This window comes from Syngnathus typhle, linkage group LG4 (assembly GCF_033458585.1).
Source record: "Syngnathus typhle isolate RoL2023-S1 ecotype Sweden linkage group LG4, RoL_Styp_1.0, whole genome shotgun sequence".
Lineage (NCBI taxonomy): Eukaryota > Metazoa > Chordata > Actinopteri > Syngnathiformes > Syngnathidae > Syngnathus > Syngnathus typhle.
In genome coordinates this window covers 4344756-4367271 of record NC_083741.1, presented here as the reverse complement: position 1 = coordinate 4367271, position 22516 = coordinate 4344756, and the positions used below count along the sequence as shown (strand labels likewise).

Sequence of the window (22516 nt, the reverse complement as noted above, 5' to 3'; positions counted from 1 at the left end):
CCCTAATCTAAAAAAAAGTTGCCTCAAGCTGTTAACCTCTGGCATATTGGCATTTTCAATTGTTCTATTCACACTAGTACCCAGGTGACGCTATCACCCTACAATCCCAAATTGTCACGAACGGACTAATAAGATGAGAGTTACTCTTGACCGACCAGTTAGACCATGGCTAGATTAGTAATGGCCACAGAGCTCCACTTGAAATAGGATACCAGCAAGGTGGAGGCAGGGTACTGCTATGGGCTGGTATTAATAAAGATGAGTTGCTTGGACCTTTTTTGAGTTAAAGTTGGACTTAAAATTTACTCTAAAGTCAAAACAAAAGTTAATTAAAATGAACCTACTGGCACGTCTTAGACACTTTCTTCAATCAGTGGTTCAGTAAAAGGTCGCATTCATGTGTGGCTCGCCGGTAAAGGCCTTAAAGATGATTAACTACTACTTAAAGTCGTGGCCCCCTTCTTCACCTGACCTGAACTCTATTGAGAACTTGTATCGCCTTTCTAAATGGGAGATTTACGCTGAAGGAATACAGTACACCTCTGTGAACAATGTCTGGGAGGCTGCAGTTGTTCTTGCACCAAAAGTTAATCGTTAAAAGATCAAGAAGTTGATAGACTCAATGGATGGAAGTCGTATAACTTATTAAAAAGGAGGGTGGCTATATTGGTCACTAATTTTCTTTTAAATGTTAATATGTACATTTTTAGTTTTGTTTCTTATTCTAACTTTAATAAATGGAAAAGAAAGCCAGAATCTCACTTTCACTCTTTCAAATGATCATTGGTGTTAATTCACATTTTGCTTGCCCGAGAGCATTGTAGTTGTTTGAAAACAAAATTAATCTTCACACATACAATTTGTAGGTGCCGGACTGAGGTAGGAAACAAAAGATGTACAAATGAATTGCAAAACATTTAAAGAAACATTATATTTGCTTTAACTATCTTTTCATTTCTAGTGAATGTTGTAGGTGCCGAACTGAGGTAGGAAACAAAAGATGTACAAATTAATTGCAAAACATTTAAAGTAACATTATATTTGCTTTAACTATCTTTTCATTTCTAGTGAATGTCTAATTTCTTAATTTATTTGCCTGAAGAACCAGAAAACGTTTATAATTTGGGACCGATTACGGACGCTGACAATCATGCGATATCCAATTGGTTAGCGCGGCTAAACAGACAATGTGATTACTCAACTCGGCAAACTCGTTAAAGCATCATTTCAGATTTTAGGACCGTCCGTTTTAAGTATAATTAAAATGTCTGTCTCCTCTGGCAGTGTGCCAACAGCCTTTAAGACCGTTATTATTCAACCACTACCGTATTTTTCGGACTATAAGTTGCGGGTTTTTTCATAGTTTGGGTGGGGGGGGCGACTTATACTGAGGAGCGACTATGTGAATTTGTGACTGTGAATTTTTTCACAAATTTTCCAAATTCAAAAAAAAAAAAAAAAAAAAGGGAAACCGCGATAAACGAACCGCGATGTAGCAAGGGATTACTGTAATTTGAATTTCAAGTGACATCAGCGGCGCGGTGGGGCGGTTGTTTACATAAAAGACAAAGATTCGATCACGAGATGACGAAGGGCCCATTGTACTACCGCCATCATTAGCGTCTTTCTTTGTAAGTGACATGGAGGACGAAGAGTTTGAAGAATTTAATGATTTGGAGTGACACAGAAGTTTTGAAAAACTATTATGGCTTTTACGCACGCCTGGTCCTACTCTACGGAGCTCTCTTTCACTTCCGTGGATGGAAGTCGGGGGGCCGGCGCTCGGCCGGGTGGCTGTCCGGGGACGGTGGATGGAGCTCTCTTCCACCTCCGTGGCTGGAAGCGCCACCTCCGGGTATGGAAGTCCACGCCACCACACGCCTGGAAGTCCACGCCGGTGCTTGGGGCCGTGTGGCAGTGAACTATTTATGTTATAGTTATTTGATATATTTTATTTCGTGTAGCAACTTGTATATGTTTTTATCGTTACAGTTCAGTAGTTGTTGGCTCGTTGAATTCGTTTTGTTAAAGAGCTGTTTACCAAACCCACGTCTTTCCTTGTACTTAAAAGTTAAACTTAAAGTCCCAATGATCGTCACACACATCGTGTGGTGAAATTTGTCTTCTGCATTTAACCAATCCCAATGTGAGTTTGATCCATCCCCTGGGGGAGAGGGGAGCAGTGAGCAACAGCGGTGCCGCGCTCGGGAATCATTTGGTGATCTAACCCCCCAATTCCAACCCTTTATGCTGAGTGCCAAGCAGGGAGGCAATGGGTCCCATTTTTATATAGTCTTTGGTATGACCCGGCCGGGGTTTGAACCTTTGAAATCTCCTGTTCATTCCTGTTTTTAATGATTACATGGTTGCTAAAAATCGATTTGAACCGTTTCAGTCTGGTTTTTAGAACTAACCATTGAGACAGCTCTTGCTAAAGTGACCAATGATCTCCTCTTAGTGACGGACTCATCGGTACTATTATTACTCGATCTTAGTGCTGCCGTTGACACTGTAGATCACATTTTATTAGAGCGCCTTAAAACCTGCGATGGTATTTTAGGGTCAGCACATTGTTGATTTAGTTCTTATCTCTCTGAGAGGACCCACCGCGTGGGCCATGGCAACGCGATCTCTGAGCTCATTAATGTTCTGTGGTGTCCCGTAGGGATCGGTACTCGGACCTATACAGTTTAGTATTTATATGATTCTGCCTGGGGAACTTTTGAGTAAATAGAACATTAGCTTTCAATGTTATGCAGATGACACCCAATTATATATGGATTCCGCTGCCCTCTCTGTATCCACCACCATAGGGTCCACAGGAGAGTGGCCTCCATCCTTAAAGACCCCACCCACCCCCAACATGGACTGTTCACTGATCTGCACTTTATACTGTACATTGTTTACACCAGTGACGTGCGGTGAGGGTTGGGGTTGGTGAGGCACTGACTCAGAGTCAGATTTACAAACGTATTGTATGACGCTAAGGCACTGACTCACAAGTCAGATTTACATGCATACATGGTTGTTATCCCATTCTTAATTAAATTTAATAACATTTTAAACACACCACTGTACATTTAAACACACCACTGCAGTATTCTTACCTTTACTTGTAAAGTAAGTCCATTCTCCTGTCCTTCTGGACAAAGATCTCGATGACAGGGAAAGCAATAAAGTCGATTTTTGGCAGCACAACCACAAAGCCAGTCTTTTTTAGAGTACCAATCCTTTTGAAACGAACGTGTTGTAGTCCGACCCGGGAGGCCCGTAGTTTGAATTAATCCTCGCAAATCTGGCGTTGGTCTTCCCTTACTTATGGTTTCTTGCTTTGATTGAAAGTCAAGTTTTGAAACATTTCTCATTTTCGAGATTATATCCTCCATTGTCAGGGAAAATAAAGCCAAATAGCAACGCGTTAGCACCGAATGTTGTTGGTTGTTTTCTTTTTTTTTATTCTTAATTTACTCTCGCATTTACTTGTGTCGTGAACTATTAGCCGCAGGCTCACTATCGCCCCATCTTCGGGGCAAAGGTGCTGGCTGCCTCAAGGCCCGTATTTTCCCGCTGACTGCAAGCAAGCGCCGTTTGCACGCGCTCAGTACAGTGTGTGAGTGGTGCACATTCACACGTTCGCCCTGAAAGGCACTACCTGTCACTGCCTCAGCCTCCATGATTCTCATATCCCGTTGTTATTTGAACAAGAAATACAGCTATTTTGACCATGAAAATGATCCAAAGGTATAGGAAACACACCCAAATTGCATTAAAAGCATAGACCACAGGACCCCCGTTCTGCGTAGCGTCCTGTACTTTTACTGTCTGTACTGTCTGTATGCACACTGGCTCTTATTTGTTGTGTTATCTGTTTATTTATTATTTATTATTACTCTTATTATTTATTGTTTGTGCCTTTTTGTTTATGATGTTTTTTACTTTTGCGCTATGCTTGCTGGCTCCGTTTTGCTCCTCTTATTTATTGTGTTATCTGTTTATTTATTATTTATTCATCACTCTTACTATTGATTGTTTGAATTTTTGCCTTCTTGTTTTTATATTGTGTCGCGTACTTGTATGTCTATCGTGTTATGTGTCTCGTCACCGTGGGATAGAGAAAAACGTAATTTCGGTCTCTTTGTGTGTTGTGACATGTGGAGAGATTGACAATAAAGCTGACTTTGACTTTGAATATTATATTATGTTTTATTATATTATTCATTTTTTAACAACTAATGGTGACAGCTGAGGAAACCATGTTGAGCCCTTTACTGCCCCTGGTGGCAAGGTGAGGCACTGCCTCACCTGCCTCCTATGAGTGCACGTGCCTGGTTTACACTCACTTTGTTTTGCACTGCATTCTACCTGTTTAACAGTACATTCACTATAACGCTCACAACTGTTGCACAATGCCATTTTAGCACTTGCTTATATTGCACATCCCTCACCTTAGTAGTTGTATAGATTGTGTATATATTGTGGTTTTTATATTTTGTGTTTCTTACTTTTTTAATCTTCTTTTAATCTTCCTTACCTTGTCTGGCACTTTAACGGAGAGTGAAAGAATTTCATTGTACAAAGAAAAAGTGCTTTCCTTTTGCACACACGACAATAAACGCTTTGAATCTATGACAAATCCATGAAATTGTTGTAATTTTGAGGCATGTCTTACTGAGATAAAATAATGGATCCCTCTCAATTTCCTACGTCTTAAAGCTTACGTATCACATTTATAAATTCTTCCGTTTTAAGATTTGCTCATTCAGTTGTGGTATATAAAGTGGAACAGTGATGATTTGGCCGGAATTTCTCATTTTGATAGCATCACAGGCCCCTGTTTTATATTTGTTCCTAGATACGGCTCATACGGCTCAGAGCGAGCCGTTTTAACATCGCTCGAGTTTTGATCGAGGGGGGGCGTTTCCAATCACGGCCAATCAAGCCTCACTGCCATTGCCCATGTGAGCATTGAAGTCACCCAGCAAATCAATGGAGTCCCCAAAAGGACCACTCTCCAGCACTTCTTTCAAGGAGTCCAAAAAGGGTGGTTACTTTTGGTTTAGTGCATAGATACAAACAACAGTCAGGACCTAAGATCTTAAGATCTTAAGCTCCCAAGAGGGCAAGGAAAAACTAAAAAAAAAACTACTAGGGGAAAAATGAGAAACCTTGAGAAGGGACCACAGATGGGAAGATCCCCCTTTCAGGCTCACCAGGCTGCAATGGAGGCAGAGAGGGCACATAAAATAAACAATATAAAAAAAATCAATGGAAAAGTGGATTTCCAATTCAAGGCAAAGAGCTGCAGGAAGTGCCCTCGATTTTACTGGCTTTACTGTGTCCGTCGTTTCCATAGATTGAAGAAACTGAACCATCAAGAAAAGAAAGTCTTGGTGAGTCTTGGGGGGGTTAGGTGACACCCAAACTGAAAATGGCTGTCTGGATTCCATGTCGACCAATTGGGATGAGGGATCTGAGGCGGATTACCACCCTCGAAGACACTGCCATGACAATTGAGGGCACCTTCCTGCACTTCTTCGCTTTGAATATGGACATCTACATTTTCTTTGGATTGTTTTATATTGTGTGTTCAATGCTGCCCTCTCTGCATCCATCGCCGCCTGGTCATCCTGGAAGGGGGATCCTCCCATCTGTGGTCTCTTCTCAAGGTTTCTCATTTTTCCCCAGTTGGGGTTTTTGACTTTTTCCTTGCCTTTCTGGGAGTTAAGATCAGGGGATGTTGAGAATAATTGTAAATTTTGCCCATGTGAAGCCCTTTGAGACGTCTGTGATTAAGGGCTAATTAGTAAATAAACTTGACTTGACCTAGAAATGCGAAGGGTGCAAAGCCCAAATAAATTTCGTTCATTGGCCACAGAATGAGCGCGTTCGTTCACAGAAACATTCATGAAGCAAAAATGAGTTCTATTCATGTTTGTACAAAATATGAACGTGTTAAATTTTTGTTCATTGAACACGCTGATGTACAACACGGGTTTGTAGCTTTGTTTTGTATTCGATGTGATTTGTGATTGATACTGCTAAATTAGTATCATGGGGGTGGTGTTACGGCGCTTGGCTTGGGCCCGCGTACGTCTTCACTCTACTGTTTGTGTTACATCTGCCTCTTGTATTACATATGTAGTATATCCGGCTGTGACAGCCGGATATACTACATACACTACCGTTCAAAAGTTTGGGGTCACAAAATTGTTTGTGTGACCCCAAACTTTTGAACGGTAGTGTATATATTTTTTCAGAAAATTATTTATAGATTATATATATATAATCTTCTGTGTAAAAAATCTTATAATATATATGTATACTTATATTCATAGATTATATATAATCATATACAAATATAAGATATAATTTATAATATTTAATTCATAGTATTTTATTATAATAATATTTACACTACCGTTCAAAAGTTTGGGGTCACCCAAACAATTTTGTGACCCCAAACTTTTGAACGGTAGTGTATATGTAATACAAGAGGGTACAAGAGGTATACTGGGTTGCCGCCCATTCCTCATATACGAAAGCCTATGTAAATTCAGCTGCGTCAGCGCACATTTCTCATTGGTGGACGATCCCTTTGCTCTTTATCATCTGTCGACTGCATCCCTGCTGCTGACTGATTCCCCGCTCACTCATTGGTGAATTCCCTCGAGTGACAGACCAATCATCGCTCTCAGCCTGTCTCAATTGTGACTGATAAAAGTTCTGCTTATCTGCCGCGGCTGGGACTTAAGACAGTGGAGCTCACTCTAAGAACCAGATGAGTATCGTGCTCTGTGCGCTCTCAGTTCTTGTTCTTGTTTTGTGTTCAAACTAGATACAATTGCTTTGTAAACTTATGATTTATGTTTTGGGACAATAGAATTCGTAAACTCGTTTTGACCCGATCTGGTAACTTTGTCATTAAACACCAGCGAACAAACCCTAAACCAGGGGTCTCAAACTCCAGTCCTCGGGGCCGCATTCCTACATGTTTCCCTCGTTAAACACACCTGATTAAATTATCAGGCTCCTGGAGAACGTAAGGATGAACTGATCATTTGAATCAGGTGTGTTTAACGAGGGAAACTTGGAAAACATGTAGGAATGTGGCCCCCGAGGACTGGAGTTTGAGACCCCTGCCCTAAACGTTTTAACCTTTTAAACAGAGGATGGATCAGGACTCCTGATATTCCAGCTAAAAGCAAGATCAGAAACATGTAACAGCACGGAACACATGATTAAGTAAGAAGGTAAAAAATGGCAGTGTATAGGGTATGTCATTATTTTGACACTCATTTGGCTAAAACGGTTTGTTGTGTTTGTTCAGATACATTGCCGAATAGAATGAAGAAAAATGAAATTTGAATCATGAGTGGCTTTGAAATTAGCATTTTTATTGCGATTTTGAGAACATTTTGATAGAATTTGGGTCGTATGAATTCTGTATCCTCGATGCACAAAATCTGTTTCTTATTATCAATGAGTATTAGTTGTTACAAACCTGAAAGACCACAACAAAAGCCAAGCGAACAGCAAGAACTGCCCAAAACTCCTTGGAGAAATCATATGGTGTGCTGGACCAGGGAGGCTCCCTGTAGTCTTTATACCTAATTCAGACATTAAAAAGAAAAAAAAACATTTATAATGATCAGGATTTTTACTTACGCTATATAGACATTGAGTATAATGCATAATTAGCTAGCTGTAAAATATAACCTTACCTGCATATTTCTACTTTATAGCCTAGGATCAATGGCTTTGCAGGGTCTGTGCCTGGCGCAAAGTCACTCACGTTGAAGTAAGACAGAGAGTGATTGACAAAGCCGTGCAGGGTGCCATCAGGACTGTATATGTACTGGTACACAAGCCGTGGGATGAAGTCAGATGTGAAGGAGATCACAAAGGCCTGCGAACCAAAATCTATGGGTTACTACCAGTGTTCCCTCTAATTTTTCAAGTGTCTGTGCAAACACACAAGGTCCCTGCGCACACTGTGGACCACTGTGTGCAACACCAGATTAAATAAATAAATAAATAAATAAATAAATAAATAAATAAATAAATAAATAAATAAATAAATAAATAAATAAATAAATAAATAAATAAATAAATAAATAAATAAACAAACAAACAAACAAACAAACCTACCCACCCACCTACCTACATAAATAAAATATTGTCAATGCGAACTTTAACTTGCTCGGGGGGTCGTGACACCTTGTTCCTTTTCTGTCAGTCTTTTGCGCTCTCTCGCAATCCCATCTTGAGTCTTTTTACAATTCCAACAGCTTTCAAATGACATTTCTGCTGAATGTGATGCTTGAGGTAGTCCAACTTCCATTCCTTCCATATTTTTCCCTCCGTAAACTCGCCCGCCATTTTGGCTTCACTCCATGTTTTGCAGAGGAGACCTTTCTCATTCGAAAAAATCTCACCCAGTTTCACCGTTTCCTCTTGTACCTGCACACACTCCGACAGCCATTCAATCTTACAAGAACTGCCGCATCTCTTATTTATTTTGGCTTGGCCAGTGGATGTGCCGCTGCTCATTTGTTTCGCCATGATTAGCTAATCTAGCATTTGCATCGCTTGACTCCGCCGCACTGTTGTTAGCTAGCTAACCTGCGCGGTACGAATGGGCAGGACACGTGTTCAGGTACTGCCAATCCTATGATTGGCTATGTAGCATAAGTGAACCATATCATTGGCTGGACACCTGTCAATTCCTGAAAGCACAGAAAGAAAATCATTCGTCCACTTAATTAGATGAGATTACGTCTAACATTAGATATTAATCAATCAGTTAATGCAGATTTTTTTTTGGAGTGCGCAGCATGGAGTTGCTTGTGTGCAGAAACTGCTCGACCAGTGCGCAATTGCACAGCTTAGAAGGAACACTGGTTACTACTGTGTTCAACAAATGAGCAGAGGTGGGCATCCTGTCAGTACTGATGGAAGGTCTGTCAATCCATCACTGATGGACATCTACATTGCTAACGAATGACGGAAAACTGAAAAAAAGAAAAATCTGATGGACTAAGCATCACCAGAAGTGTGTTTTCCCATCACTAAAATTGTCAGTAACCTGGGCGGTACCGGCGGACCTTCTCAGTCAGTCACTGGCTACTTTTACATGGACATTTTTTCAATCCATCACACTTTTGGGGCAGAACTCCTTCTGACATGCGCAGGTTGACAAAATATATCGGAAATAGTAGAAGAAGAAATCCGTACCGACTTTTTAGTCATGAAAAGATCACTGCCATGTCTTTCGCTCGCTCTGTTTCTACTAGCTTCCGTCAACAACAGAAAAGTGCATAATAACTACTGTTGTCACGGACACGTGCAGTAAAGACTATTTGTTCCGACATTTTGGGATGTGTTTTCATACGTACTGATTGGATTACCAATTGACCCCTCTCATTCAGAGTAAAAACTTGATCGGAATGGGCATGATCCGATCAAGTGTGTATTGGAGTGTGTATATTAAGGATTTTTATTCCCGTCAGAGTTTTAATCTCATTTTGTTGACGACTGTCTGAAATGCTATACATGCCTTGTGTATATGTTCACAAGGGTGAGGATACTTTGTCAAGATGACCACATTGGGCTCTCTAATTCATCTAATTGCACATTTCTATGTCTTTACTCCTCTTTTTACAGGCCACTTATGAGCAATGTCCTTGGGGAGGGAGAAGACGGACATGGAGCAGGGCGGGCACAAATGTTTCAGGTTAATGAGACAACCACTGTGTAATTTTATGGAGACGTTTACTGAGGATATCGTCACATAATTTACGCATGTCACAAATGCACCGTCTGTGTGATAGAATTACTACTATTGCCAAAAATTGCCACTTAAATTACCTATCAATTCATCTTTATACCGCTCATTCCCACAGAGGTCGCGGGCAAGCTAGAGCCTATCCCAACAGTCATTGGGCAGTAGACGGGGAGATCCTGAACCGGTTGCCAGCCAATTGCAGGGCACACAGAGACAAAAAACATCTGCGCACGCACACATCTACGGGCAACAACTCAATCGGCACACCATCCATGGTTTTGGAATGTGGGAGGTAACCGGAGTTCCCAGTGAAAACCCCACGCAGGCATGGGGAGATCATGCAAACTCCACACAGTGAGGGCCGGAGGGACTAACCAGTGCACCGCTGTGTTTTAAGATCCCATGAAAGGCGGTCAGCCAAGTTACTATCGAGAGCGCAGCTCGCGGCGCAGTCTTAAGTAACCGGTCATTTTCCTGAGGGTGGTCATAGAAGATCTATGTCGGTCCTAAAAGAGTGTCAACGAACTGGAATTTAGCAATGACAAAAGTATGGTTAAATAACTATGATGGAGTAACAGACTGACAATTAAAGTTTTGCTTTGGCTTGAAAAAATGATGGACTGATGATGACAGATGCGTGTCCTGGCCTTTACTGACGTGCCCACCTCTGTAAATGAGGATGAGACGCCATGGAGAACATTCTTAGCTTGTACCATGTCTTGCAAGTACATTTGTTGACTGACTTGAAAACTCACATTTACGATGACAGCCACCTTGCTGAGACCCCTTAATAGGTTGTACCAGATACCTACAAACATAAGACAAGAACATTCATTCAGAAAATTATCTGGGATTGCTATGAGGATGGTATTGGGGTTTCAGTGACTGTGAGCGTGTGTGAGAGAGACAGAGAGGGAGAGACAGTGCGAGAGTGCAAGAGCGAGAGAGCGAAAGCTGCAGTTTCCAGCTCCAAGGTAGGTGGAAGCATCAAAGACTGTCGTTTTTTTAAAGGTGGCAAAATCGGTACGTTATTTTGTTGTGAGTCAGTGCATAAAAGCTTATCACATGACTTTTTGTCAAGAACAAGGCAGGGCGATCAAGTGCAGCACGGATCTTTATTGAAAAAGGGGAAAGGGGCAGTGGAAGGCTGGACTGCCAGGTTGGCTGGTGTAACTGGGCAGCAGAACGGGAACCGGCAGATGACTGGGACAGATTCGCAGCAGAGTGCTGGCCTCGGAGCTACAAGATTGATTGAAACCTTTATTGTCCCCTCTGGGGAAAATTAGTTGTCAAACAGCTCGTGACATTTACAAAGGAGGAAGACAAACAGAAAAAACAAAGTTCACAATGCAATAAATATAACACAGCACTGGTCTAATAACATGCAGGGTAAGCTGGTAGTTTACTAAAGTGCATCATGTGCAGATAAAAAGTCCCAAGTCTCTAGCTCCAGGTCTCCCCGCGCCTGATTGTAGAGACTGTCCAAATCTCTTTGTGCTTTGACGGGGGAGGACAAATCTGTTGCTGAATTTGCTCCTCATCCCCGTCAGCTCAATGTGCAGTGGATGGGAGGGATTGGCCAACATGGCTGCCAGTTTTTTCCCCATCCTCTGTTTGACCACCGTCTCCACGCTGTCCAACCCGGTCCCCACCACAGAGCTGGCCTTCTTCACTAGCTTGTTCAGCCTGGTAGCGTCCCTGGCACAGATGTTGCCTCCCCAGCAGGCCCCGGTGAAGAACAGGACACTGGAGACCACTGACTGATAAAATGTTCTCAGTAGCCTATTAAAAACATTAAACGACCTCAGCCTTCTCAGGAAAAACATCCTGCTCCCTTCCTGATAAGAACCTCGGTGTTGTCAGACCATTCCAGTTTGTTGTTAAAGTGTAGCCCCAGGTACCTGTAGGAGTCCACTCTTTCAACTTCCACTCCCTTGATGGTGATAGGGGCTGAGGTCCCTCTCTTCCTCCTAAAATCCACCAACAACTCCTTGGTTTTGCTAATGTTGAGCAGAAGGTGGTTGGTGTCGCACCACTTCACAAAGTTCGCCACCAGGGCCTTGTACTCCTCCTCCCTGTTGTCTGTGATATAGCCCACAATAGAGTCATCAGAGAACTACTGCAGATGGCACTGGTGTGAGCTGAATTGGAAGTCGGAGGTGTAGACGGTGAAGAGAAATGGTGCCAGGACAGTTCCTTGGGGGGCACCGGTGTTACATACCACCACCTCAGACTGAAAGCCCTGCAGTCTAACGTACTGTCGTCTGTCTGTCAGGTAGTTGTGGATCCAAGCTGTCAGGGAGTCTTCTACAGCCATCATCACTAGTTTGTCTGCCAGTAGTGATGGCTTGATGGTATTGAATGCGCTGGAGAAGTCGAAGAACACGATCTTCACCATGCTCCGTGGCTTCTCCAGGTGTGTGTAGGCCCTGTGTAGCATGTAGATGACGGCATCTTCCACCCCCACATTCTCTTGATATGCAAACTGCCGGTGGTCCAGGTAATCCTTCACTTGGGGGTTTAAGATGTTGCAGCACCAGCCTCTCCAAGGTCTTCATGACCTGAGATGTTAGGGCAACCGTTCTGTAATCGTTTGGAGTGCTGAGCCGTCCATTCTTTGGCACCGGGACGATGCATGAGGTCTTCCAGAGCTGCGGAACCTTCCTCAGTCTCAGAGACAGACTGAAGAGATGGTGTAATATGTCAGCTAGCTCACCAGCACACCCCTTCAGTACCTTGGGGTTGATGTTATCTGGTCCTATGGCTTTGTGCATGTTCACTCTGGAGAACTGCTTTCTCACCTGCTCAGATGTTATTAAGCTGTGGGCGTCTTCAGGTGTGGAGCATGCTCCCTGTTTCCAACCAGTAGTGGTGGGAGGCACCTGCCGCTGGTATGTGAGGGGGTCAGGAACCAACCTAACGGAGAGAGCAGCAGAGCAAGCGCGCCGGGTGATGGAATGCAGCGCGTAGTCGTGGTCAGGGGCAAGTAGGTAGTCAAGGCAGGCGGCGATTAGAGCGTAGTCAAGGATGGGCAAGTGGTCAGTACACGGGCAATGTCGACAACGTGATTCATTCAGGCAGAACACAGTGAGCACAGTGGTGGCGTCACAGGCAGGGTAAGAGGACGAACCGACAGCAACTGGCTGTATTCACGGGGTTTAAGTAAGGCTGACCTAACGACCAGTGGCAGGTGCTAGTGATTGGCTTGATTGGGGACGTGGCTGAGAGTGATGATGTTGAGGAAAAGGAGTGGCTGAATGCCAGGTGACGCAGGCACGTGGTACTTTTGATGTTGAAGAGATTACATTTTGGTGGAAATGTGTCTATTGTTGAAGAAAAATAATACTCATTTATCTTTTAATTCAATTGTAAAACTACTAAAAAATATTAAGATCAATTTGGTTTTATCTCGGGTAGTATGGTGGGTGATTGGTTAGCATATCTGCCTCACAGTACTGAGGTGGCTTTCCAGGTTAACATTCCATGCCCCTACAGCTAGTGTCTGCAGCTGGAGATCAGACCTGTACCCTGTGACTTACTGGCGGCCAGTTCAGGGCATAGTCAGTAGTTAACCTGCTGTCAGCTGGGATAGGCTCCAACACCCCCTGTCACCCTGAACAGGATAAGCGGTGTTGAGAATAGATGGTTAGATGGATGGGATCGGACAGCCTTTGGGCATCGCCCAGCTCACTATGCACTCAACCCCTTTGGCCCCTCCCACAGATAGTGAGCTCATGGGGAGGGGGACACGCATTTACTTTTCAGGCCGTGCCCTATGGGTCCAGGCCCGACCATCAGGTGCTCGCCATCGAGCTCCACATCCAGGCCTGGCTCTAGAGGAACGGCCAAGTGCCCAACGTCCAGACAAAGTAAAACGTAAGGTAAACGTTTTTTGTTTGCTTGTACATTACCACACTTCATCACTATTCAATTACATGCACTGCAAACGCATGACATGTCGAAATAAGAAATGGGGTTAAGCAGACCTGCTTATCATGTCGCAGGTGACATATAGACAAACAAGCATTCACACTCGCACCTACCGGCAATTTGTAGTGTTTAGTCGGGCTACAAAGCATGTTTTTGGAATAATAATAATGCATAAGATTTATATAGCGCTTTTCTGGACACTCAAATACGCTTTACAGTGGATACATTATTCACACATTTCCACTCTGGTGGTGGTAAACTATGTAAATAGCCACACAGTACTGGCGCGCCCAATACGCGCACTCCGCAGTTAGCGTTAGGACTCGCGTGACGTCATCATTCCGTCACGTATTGTAACTTGTCTATACTAGTCGCGCTGTATGGCTTGCAGTAGCGTGTCGTAGCCGCAAAGATGATGCGGCATTTTAAAATCAGGTAATAAAAAAGAACCTTGTATTCCCATTCGAAGGTTTCTTAGTTGAGTTGGAAGCTGCGCACTGGAATGACGGGGTGTGCCGAGAATTTGAATTAGCTTGCCGTTATTAAGCTTATTGTGGTGGAGTGGTATGTGTGTCCCTATGATCCTAGGAGCCATGTTGTCTGGGGCTTCATGCCCCTGGTAGGGTCAGCCATGGCAAAAGGGTCCTAGGTGAGGGGCCAGAAAAAGCACGGCTCAGAAGACCCCTTATGAAGAATAAATTATATAGACGTAGTTTTCCCTCGCCCAGACGTGGGTTAGGGGCCCCTCTCTGGAGCCAGGCCTGGAGGTGGGGCTTGAAGGCGAGCGTCTGGTGGCCGGGCCTTCGCCCATGGGGCCTGGCCTGGCATAGACCGAAAAGGGAACGTGGGTGCACCTTCCCATGGGCTCACCCCCTGTGTGAGGGGCCAAAGGGGTCAGGTGCATAGTGAGCTGGGTGGCGGCCAAGTGCGGGGACCTTGGCGGTCTGATCCCTGGCTGCAGAAGCTGGCTTTTGGGACATGGAATGTCACCTCTCTGGCTGGAAAGGAGCCAGAGCTGGTGTGTGAGGCAGAAAAGTTCCAACTAGACATAGTCGGACTTGCCTCCGCACACAGTTTGGGTTCTGGTACAAGTCCTCTCGAGAGGGGCTGGATTCTCTTCCACTCTGGAGTTGCCCACGGTGAGAGGCGTCGAGCAGGTGTGGGCATATTTATTGCCCCCCGGCTGGGCACCTGCACATTGGGGTTCACCCCGGTGAATGAGAGGGTAGCCTCCCTCTGCCTTCGGGTGGGGGGACGGGTCTTGACTGTTGTTTGTGTCGAGGCACCAAACGGGAGTTCAGAGTACCCACCCTTTTTGGAGTCCTTGGAAGAAGTGCTGGAGAGCGCTCCTTCTGAGGACTCCATCTTTCTGCTGGGTGACTTCAATGCTCACGTGGGCAATGACAGTGAGACCTGGAAGGGCATAATTGGGAGGAACAGCCCCCCCGATCTGAACCCAAGCGGTGTTCTATTGTTGGACTTCTGTGCTCGACACGGATTGTCAATGATGAACACCATGTTCAAACATAAGGGTGTCCATGTGTGCACTTGGCACCAGGACACCCTAGGCTGCAGTTCGATGATCGACTTTGTAGTCGTGTCATCGAATTTGCGGCTGCATGTTTGGACAATCGGGTGAAGAGAGGGGCGGAGCTGTCAACTGATCACCACCTGGTGGTGGGTTGGATCCGATGATGGGGGAAGATGCCGGTCTGACCTGGCAGACCCAAACGTACTGTGAGGGTCTGCTGGGAACGTCTGGCAGAACCCCCTGTCAGGAAAAGCTTCAACTCTCACCTCCGGCAGAGCTTTTCTCACGTCCCGGAGGAGTCGGGAGACATTGAGTCAGAGTGGACCATGTTCCATTCCTCCATTGTTGAGGCGGCCGACTGGAGCTGTGGCCGTAAGGTGGTCTGTGCCTGTCATGGCAGCAATCCATATAGTATTTTCCGGACTATAAGGCGCACGTTCAAGGAATGGCCCATTTTAAAACTTTGTCCTTATATAAGACGGACCGGACTATAAGGCGCACTGTCGGCTTTTGAAAAATGTTTAGGTTTTTAGGTGCGCCCTGTAGTCCGGAAAATACGTTATTAACAGCATGAAAAAAATATCTCACCAAAACACTACTATCAGTGTTATATTAAATACGACACTGTTATGATCCATCCGTCCATTTTCTGAACCGCTTTAGTCCCCACGGGGGTCGCGGGCGTGCTGGAGCCTATGCCAGCCGTCATCGGGCAGTAGGCGGGGGACACCCTGAGCCGGTTGCCAGCCAATCGCAGGGCACACAGAGAGAAACAACCATTTGTACTTGCACTCACACCAAGGGACAATTTGGAGTCTTCAATCGGCCTACCAAGCATGTTTTTGGGATGTGGGAGGAAACCGGAGTGCCCGGAGAAAACCCACGCGGGCCCGGGGAGAACATGCAAACTCCGCACAGGGAGGGCCGGAGGTGGAATTGAACCCGCACCCGCCTAACTGTGAGGCGGACGTGCTACCCAGTGCGACACCGAGCAGCCTAACACTGTTATTATGAATAACAGTTTCCATCACTTCAGCGGCTGCAGGTCAGATTTATGAAAGATCATTATTTTATGAGGCGAAATCACATAAAACGGCAAACATTCTGACCAAATACATCATCTTGAAGAATGAGTGAAATAATACATTTAAATAAAGTAATAAAGAAATCAAAACGGCAACACGGTGACGGATATCTGAAAATCAGAGCAGAGCTTTAACCCAGAAACACCTGGTGACAGAGGTGAGGAAACGGGAAACACTTCCATAAAATCGGCTTTAAAACCTTTAAAAGTTAAGATTAGTCGCAAACAGGTGGTGCATCAATGTCCTTGAGCATCCTGCATTGTTTGAAAATGAGAATGGTCGCTAATTTCAATCCCTGCTATTTGTACAAATTATTTTTAAAATGCATTTTTTTTACAACAAACTAGAGAAACTCCCCTTCTCTTTCAGCGGGAACAGTATTGTTGGTCTCCCTTTTTTTCCTAGTGCATCATAGTCCGGAGTAACATTTGTTGTGGCAATTCTTAGGATAGAGCCGAGGTGTCTGTTAACCGAGATCTGTGACGGGGCTTTGTTAATGTTCACGTGGCTGAACGTCTGCTCATACACATCGGTCGAGCCAAATTCCCCACTCTTTTTAAACACTCGGCACTCAGTGTCCACCTTGCTTTTCCTTAGGTCACTCATTTTAATGACATAATTTGAACCGGAGAGATGAACCGGCTCTGGGGCAGGTTGACAGAAGCAAGGCTGCCAGTGTGTACCTACAGCCCCTCCAATCACCACCAAACATTCATATCCAACCATACACCAATGTGAGGGGCACTGGAGGCAAGGTGTGGGATGTGTCTTGCCCAAGGACACTTGAATGTGGGAGGAAATCAGAATATCCAGAGGAAACCGGGAAAACACGGAGAGAATATGCACAAGAAGGCTGGAATGTGAGGCGGATGTGCTCACCAGTTGACCACCATACATACCTGTCATACAATTACTGTGTCTTGATTTTAGGAATAAGCAATCATTGTACGGCACCATATCACCACTCAAACGTTCATTGGATCAGGTAGAATCAGCTAAGATGCATTTTCATTTACCGTTTTTTTCCATGTATAATGCGCCCCCATGTATATAATACGCATCCTAAAAATGGCATGTCGATGCTGGAAAAAAGCCTGTACCCATGTATAATATGCACCCAAGTTAAAACGTAAAATTATTTCAGAAAAAAGATCATCTTTGGGAACAACCGGTTGTTATTCTGCCGGTCAGTATCACTGCGCACGCGCTAGCAAACTCGATAGCGAAGAAATGTTTCGGATTTGTGTAGGTACAGGTAATATTTTATTTCATAACACTTTGCCTTGTTCCTTTCTTCTCTGCTGTTCACTTCAAACACGCTCCATACGAACGCAGTGCTCTCGTATCAGACACTTGCTCGATCACCTGCTCGTTTGCTGTCACAATGTACCCTACAAAAATCCGAAACATTTGTTGCGGCTCCGAGTCACGACGAGGGGCAAGTTTTGGTTTCCAATGGTGTTTTTATTCATCAACAAAGTCTCTCCCATACAGAGCCGCCTTTTTCACATGTCCGCACGTCACTTTCCTCTCTTTTCATCTGATCGCGGTGGTGCCTTTACGGGCAGTCGGAGAAATCAACGCCAACAAAACAAATACATCCAGCTTAGTTAAGACCATACCAAAGACTATAAAAATGGGACCCATTGCCTCCCTGCGTGTGTGACAATCATTGGGACTTGGGGAAAAAAATAAAAAATTGGGTGCGTATTATACATGGGTACAGGCTTTTTTCCAGCATCAACATGCCATTTTTAGGGTGCGTATTATACATGGGGGCGCATTATACACGGAAAAAAACGGTATGTATAATGCGCACCCCAGATTTTAGGACAATAAATTAGTTAAATTTTGCGCATTATACATGGAAAAAAACGGTAGGTTCATTAACAGAGGTGTGAATGCCATTTAAAAACATTTTAAAAAGAAAATCTCTTTTCTGAAGAATAAGGCCTTGTGTTTTTCTACCTTTTTGTATTTATTAATGTTAGTGTCGTGGGAAGAACACCCACCGATGTCTTTGGCTCTGACTGCAATCGGCCTTCGGAGTTCCATAACAAACTTTTTGGCATCCAGACGTATCTCAATGACATTATTCAGAAGAGCGAAGAGTGGGGCCAGAGGAAATGAGGCCACAAAAAGAGTCACCATCCCAAACTGGATGACTACAGAAAAACAAAACAGTATTTGTTGTTAAATTACAGAAAAGGTTTAAAAACGTAAGAATATTCATTATTGTAGCTCAGGCATGTCCAACTCAGGTCCAAGAAGGCCGCTGTTCTGCCTGTTTTCCATGGCTCCAGGCTGCAACACTTTTGATTGAAATGATCAGCACACCAGCAGGTTCTGATGAAGCTTGATAACAATGCTTCCTGAAACAGGCAGGACAGCGGCCGTCTAGGATCAAGTTCGGGCACCCCTGCTGGAGATGGTGAGGAATACTTCAACAAAAAAAAAACATAAATCATGTAAAACAGTTGTCAGACATCGGTTTCTAAAGTAATACGGTCTTTGAGACATGATACATGATAAAATGGCAAAAACTATACTGGTTAGATTATTTTTTCTTTTAACTTTGGTGACCCTATTATTTTTTTGTGCTACCAAAACAACATTAAAAATGAACTTACTCATTTCCATGTACTCTGGGCTAAGACCAACAAAAGGAAGGAGGAAATGGTCCTTCTCGTGTTGCTGCAAGGTCTTGGTCAGCTCTTCTTGTTGCTCTGGGTCCATCTCAGACTTTTTCTTACGTAGCAGTTTTTTCAGCTTGCTACAGAAAAACGATGAAAGCATGAAATTAAATGAAAGCATCTAATATTGGCTACACAACAACCTTAGGAATTATGATTATGATTTGAAATTAGAGACAAGTAAAAACTGTTTATTCAAATAATATTGCATTTATTTTAAATGCGCAATTGGTAAGCCCCGACCCCTGTGGGGAGTCCCCTCCCTCGTGCTCGTCGGAACCAACGACCTTCGCCGTGCCAGCCCCATGATGACCATCTGCACGTCCCCCGACTGGGTGCCCAGGACGCTGCTCACGCCTTTGCCTTTTTTGTGATGTTTTACCGATTCACAACCACGGTCCATTGGGCGCTGTTGAACTTGGCTGGCCTTACACCTGTTTATGGACCCCGTGGAGGCTATTTTGTGTGTTTTGGGATGTCTTTGGTATTGGGGGGCAACGCTGGTTGGCCGCTGTTACTTTTTTTTCCTTTGTCTGGTTGCTTTGCTTTGATAGCTTTTAAGTTTCGCACTTACTAGCTTTCTTTGTGGCGCCATTGTGTGGCAGCCTTATAAGAGCCTATTGAGTTGCGCTCATGCCATCTGTGTGTCTTTTATATACCCGCTCTGTTGTATGAATACTGCTGGGGCCTGAATTTCCCCACCCCCGGGGATCAATAAATGTTCAATCAATCAATCAATCAATCAATCAATTGTTGAATTCTCTTGGCGCCTCTCCTAGCTCAATATTAGGTTCAAGGAACCGCTGACCATACATAACTTCAATGACATATTTTGCTTAAATAGCTTCGTTCACACTTCTGTAGTTACAGGACTCTTCATCGGCCATTGCTTCACAGGCTACACGGGCCTTTCCAGTGAAACACGGAATCTATCTCATTTCCCAGTCCATCTTTGGCCATTGGTAGACGCTCAAAAGTGATGAGGTACTGCCCGAGGTCATCACCATCTTTCAACCTGGTAATAGTTGACTGTGCCCAGATTCTTGCCATGTGTTCCCGAAGCATATGAAACACAGGCACTTGTTCGGCCTAATGCTGAGGTGGAGGGTTTGTGGGAAGTTGGAACTCCACCCTCAGCCTCTGAGCTCCACTAAGACGGTTGACCTGTACCTGCATTTTGCCTCTGTGCCTCGATCTTCAATGGTATAATTTGAAACCGCAGACACTTTCACCTGGTCTGCGCTCACACGGCCGTGCTTCCATGCATGTGCTGCACCAATCAGTCTTTTTCAGTGATGGAGGGGAAACAGCTGCCTCACAGATATAATGACTGTTTTTTTCAAGGGCCAATTAACTCAAAGTAAGGATTATTTTCAGTGGCGTAGCCAAGCCGGGGCGAGCCGGGGCGGCGCCCCGGTTAGGACTCCCTGCGCCCCGGTTGAAAAAAAAAAAATCAAGCTTTTTCGATTGTTCATTTTCATGACGTTTTTTTCTTTCGGTCTTGCGCGAATGTGCTTGCGCTATTCTATGTGCGCGATGTTATCCATTCACCGTTTGCCTCCCGGACCCGGATGTTGTTTTAGCGATCAGCGAACGGCGTGGGTGATGTTCAATTTTTTTTCCTGTGGGCGCGCACCCCTACTGGAAAAATTCCTGGCTACGCCACTGATTATTTTACCAAGGGTGACCAAATCTGTGTTTTTTGAATGTCGGAGGAAACTGGAGCACCCAAAAGAAACCCATGCAGGCATGGGGAGAACATGCAAACTCCACACAGGAAGGCCAGAGTCGGAATTGAACATTGCACCTCTGAACAGTGAGGTATACGTGCATTCATATAAGTACAAGTGCATACATACGTACAAGTCTGCTTTAGTGTCCTACCAATATTCCACATTCATTCATTTATCATCTGAACTGCTTATCCTCACAAGGGTCGCAGGTGTGCTGGAGCCTATCCCAGCTTACTGTGGGCAAAAGGTGGACGAAACCCTGAACTGGACGCCAGCCAGTCGCAGGGCACACATGAACAACAATTCATACCGTAATCCACACCGTCACTGAGTGGGAACCGATCGCACGCTTCTCGCACACAAGTCTGGCGCGTACGCATACACGATCAGTGGCTATTTGTAACACATTTTCTGTATTTGAAATCCTATTTAGACGATTAAATGCAGACTGATTTAAGTATTGATAGAATCAATAGTAATGTGAGTATTGGTATTGCATTGATACCAAACCGCTAGTATCAATCATTTACATTTGTTGTTTACAAATTAGTAAAATTATTCTTTGTTTGAGCTTTTCTACCAGCTAGCTGTTGTCAAGTGGCATGGTGGTACAGATGGTGCATTAAATGTGTATTTGATTTGGCCCAGGCAAATTGGCAATCGGTGGCTCGGGCATCTCATCAGAATGCCTCCTGGACGCCTCCCTAGGGAGGTGTTCCAGGCATGTCCCACCGGTAGGAGACCCCGTGGATGACCCAGGACGCGCTGGAGAGACTGTGTCTCTCAGCTGGCCTGGGAACCCCTTGGGATCCCCCGGGATGAGCTGGGGCGAGGGAAGTCTGGGAGTCCCTCCTAAAGCTGTTGCCCGGATAAGCGGAAGAAGATGGATGGATGGAAATTGACAATCCTAAACATGTAGTAATTCCAAATTTCACCAGGAGATGGTGTTAAAGCTCGACATAGGGGTCACCTGATGGGAACTGTTCTGAATTACGTATAGCAACACACAATTTATGATTATTATTTTTGGTACTTTGCTTCGCTTTGCTTAATATAATCTGTAACAGCTTGAGCAATATCATTATATATGTTAAAGTTAGAACTACCCATAATCGGTTATGATTATGTGTTAAGTTGACTATTGGGAAAACATGTTTTATTGTTGTTTCAATGTTTAATCAATATTTAACATGTATTTAACATTGATATTCTATTTTACACATGAATGTATTAAGTTGAGCAAAGACAACAAGGGTTAATAGTAGGGGTGTAAATCGCGGGTTTTGTCACGATACGATATCATATCAATACAAAGAAACACGATACGATATTTGCCGATATCTTAAAGCCTGCTGTGATTCATTCACGATACATCACGATATAGTGCTCTACGATCGATATATATATTTTTTAAATAAAAAATATAGAACAATATCCTGATTTATAACAATTCATACGCAAAATCAACAAGGTACTGCAAACTCTTTATTAAGGATATTACAAGAGTATTGTAGAATACAAAGGGCTTGTTTTAACACTGAACTTTGATGTCGTGTTTTTTCTTTAAATGTGCGGCGAGATTTGTGGTCCCTGAATATTTGATCACCGCATGGCAGGATTTACAAACTGCACGTGTCTTGTCCGTTGAGCCATCTTTTCTTTGGAATCCAAAGTGCTTCCAAACGAATGACTTGAAGCCTAAAGGGGAGCAAATTTCCTCGTCTTTTTGGACACTAGCCATAGCACCAGCCCAGGAGCTG

The 22516-nt window shown here is 44.1% G+C and overlaps 1 protein-coding gene across 10 annotated transcripts in view; it reads right to left on the bottom strand.

Annotated features, from left to right (window-relative positions):
* Window positions 1-22516, bottom strand: part of ano1a (anoctamin 1, calcium activated chloride channel a) — a 149160-nt gene that overhangs the window by 11865 nt on the left and 114779 nt on the right. For 7 of the 10 annotated variants that reach the window (XR_009714162.1, XM_061276376.1, XM_061276374.1 and 4 more), the window contains 5 exons: window positions 18961-19103; window positions 18343-18495; window positions 10540-10592; window positions 7722-7906; window positions 7502-7607 (listed from right to left, as the gene is read on the bottom strand). Coding sequence is in view for 9 of the 10 variants with exons in the window: in XM_061276376.1 (XP_061132360.1) it covers window positions 7502-7607; window positions 7722-7906; window positions 10540-10592; window positions 18343-18495; window positions 18961-19103 (640 nt within the window). In the remaining variant the exon portion in view is untranslated. The other 3 variants (XM_061276382.1, XM_061276381.1, XM_061276383.1) reach the window with 3 other exon arrangements.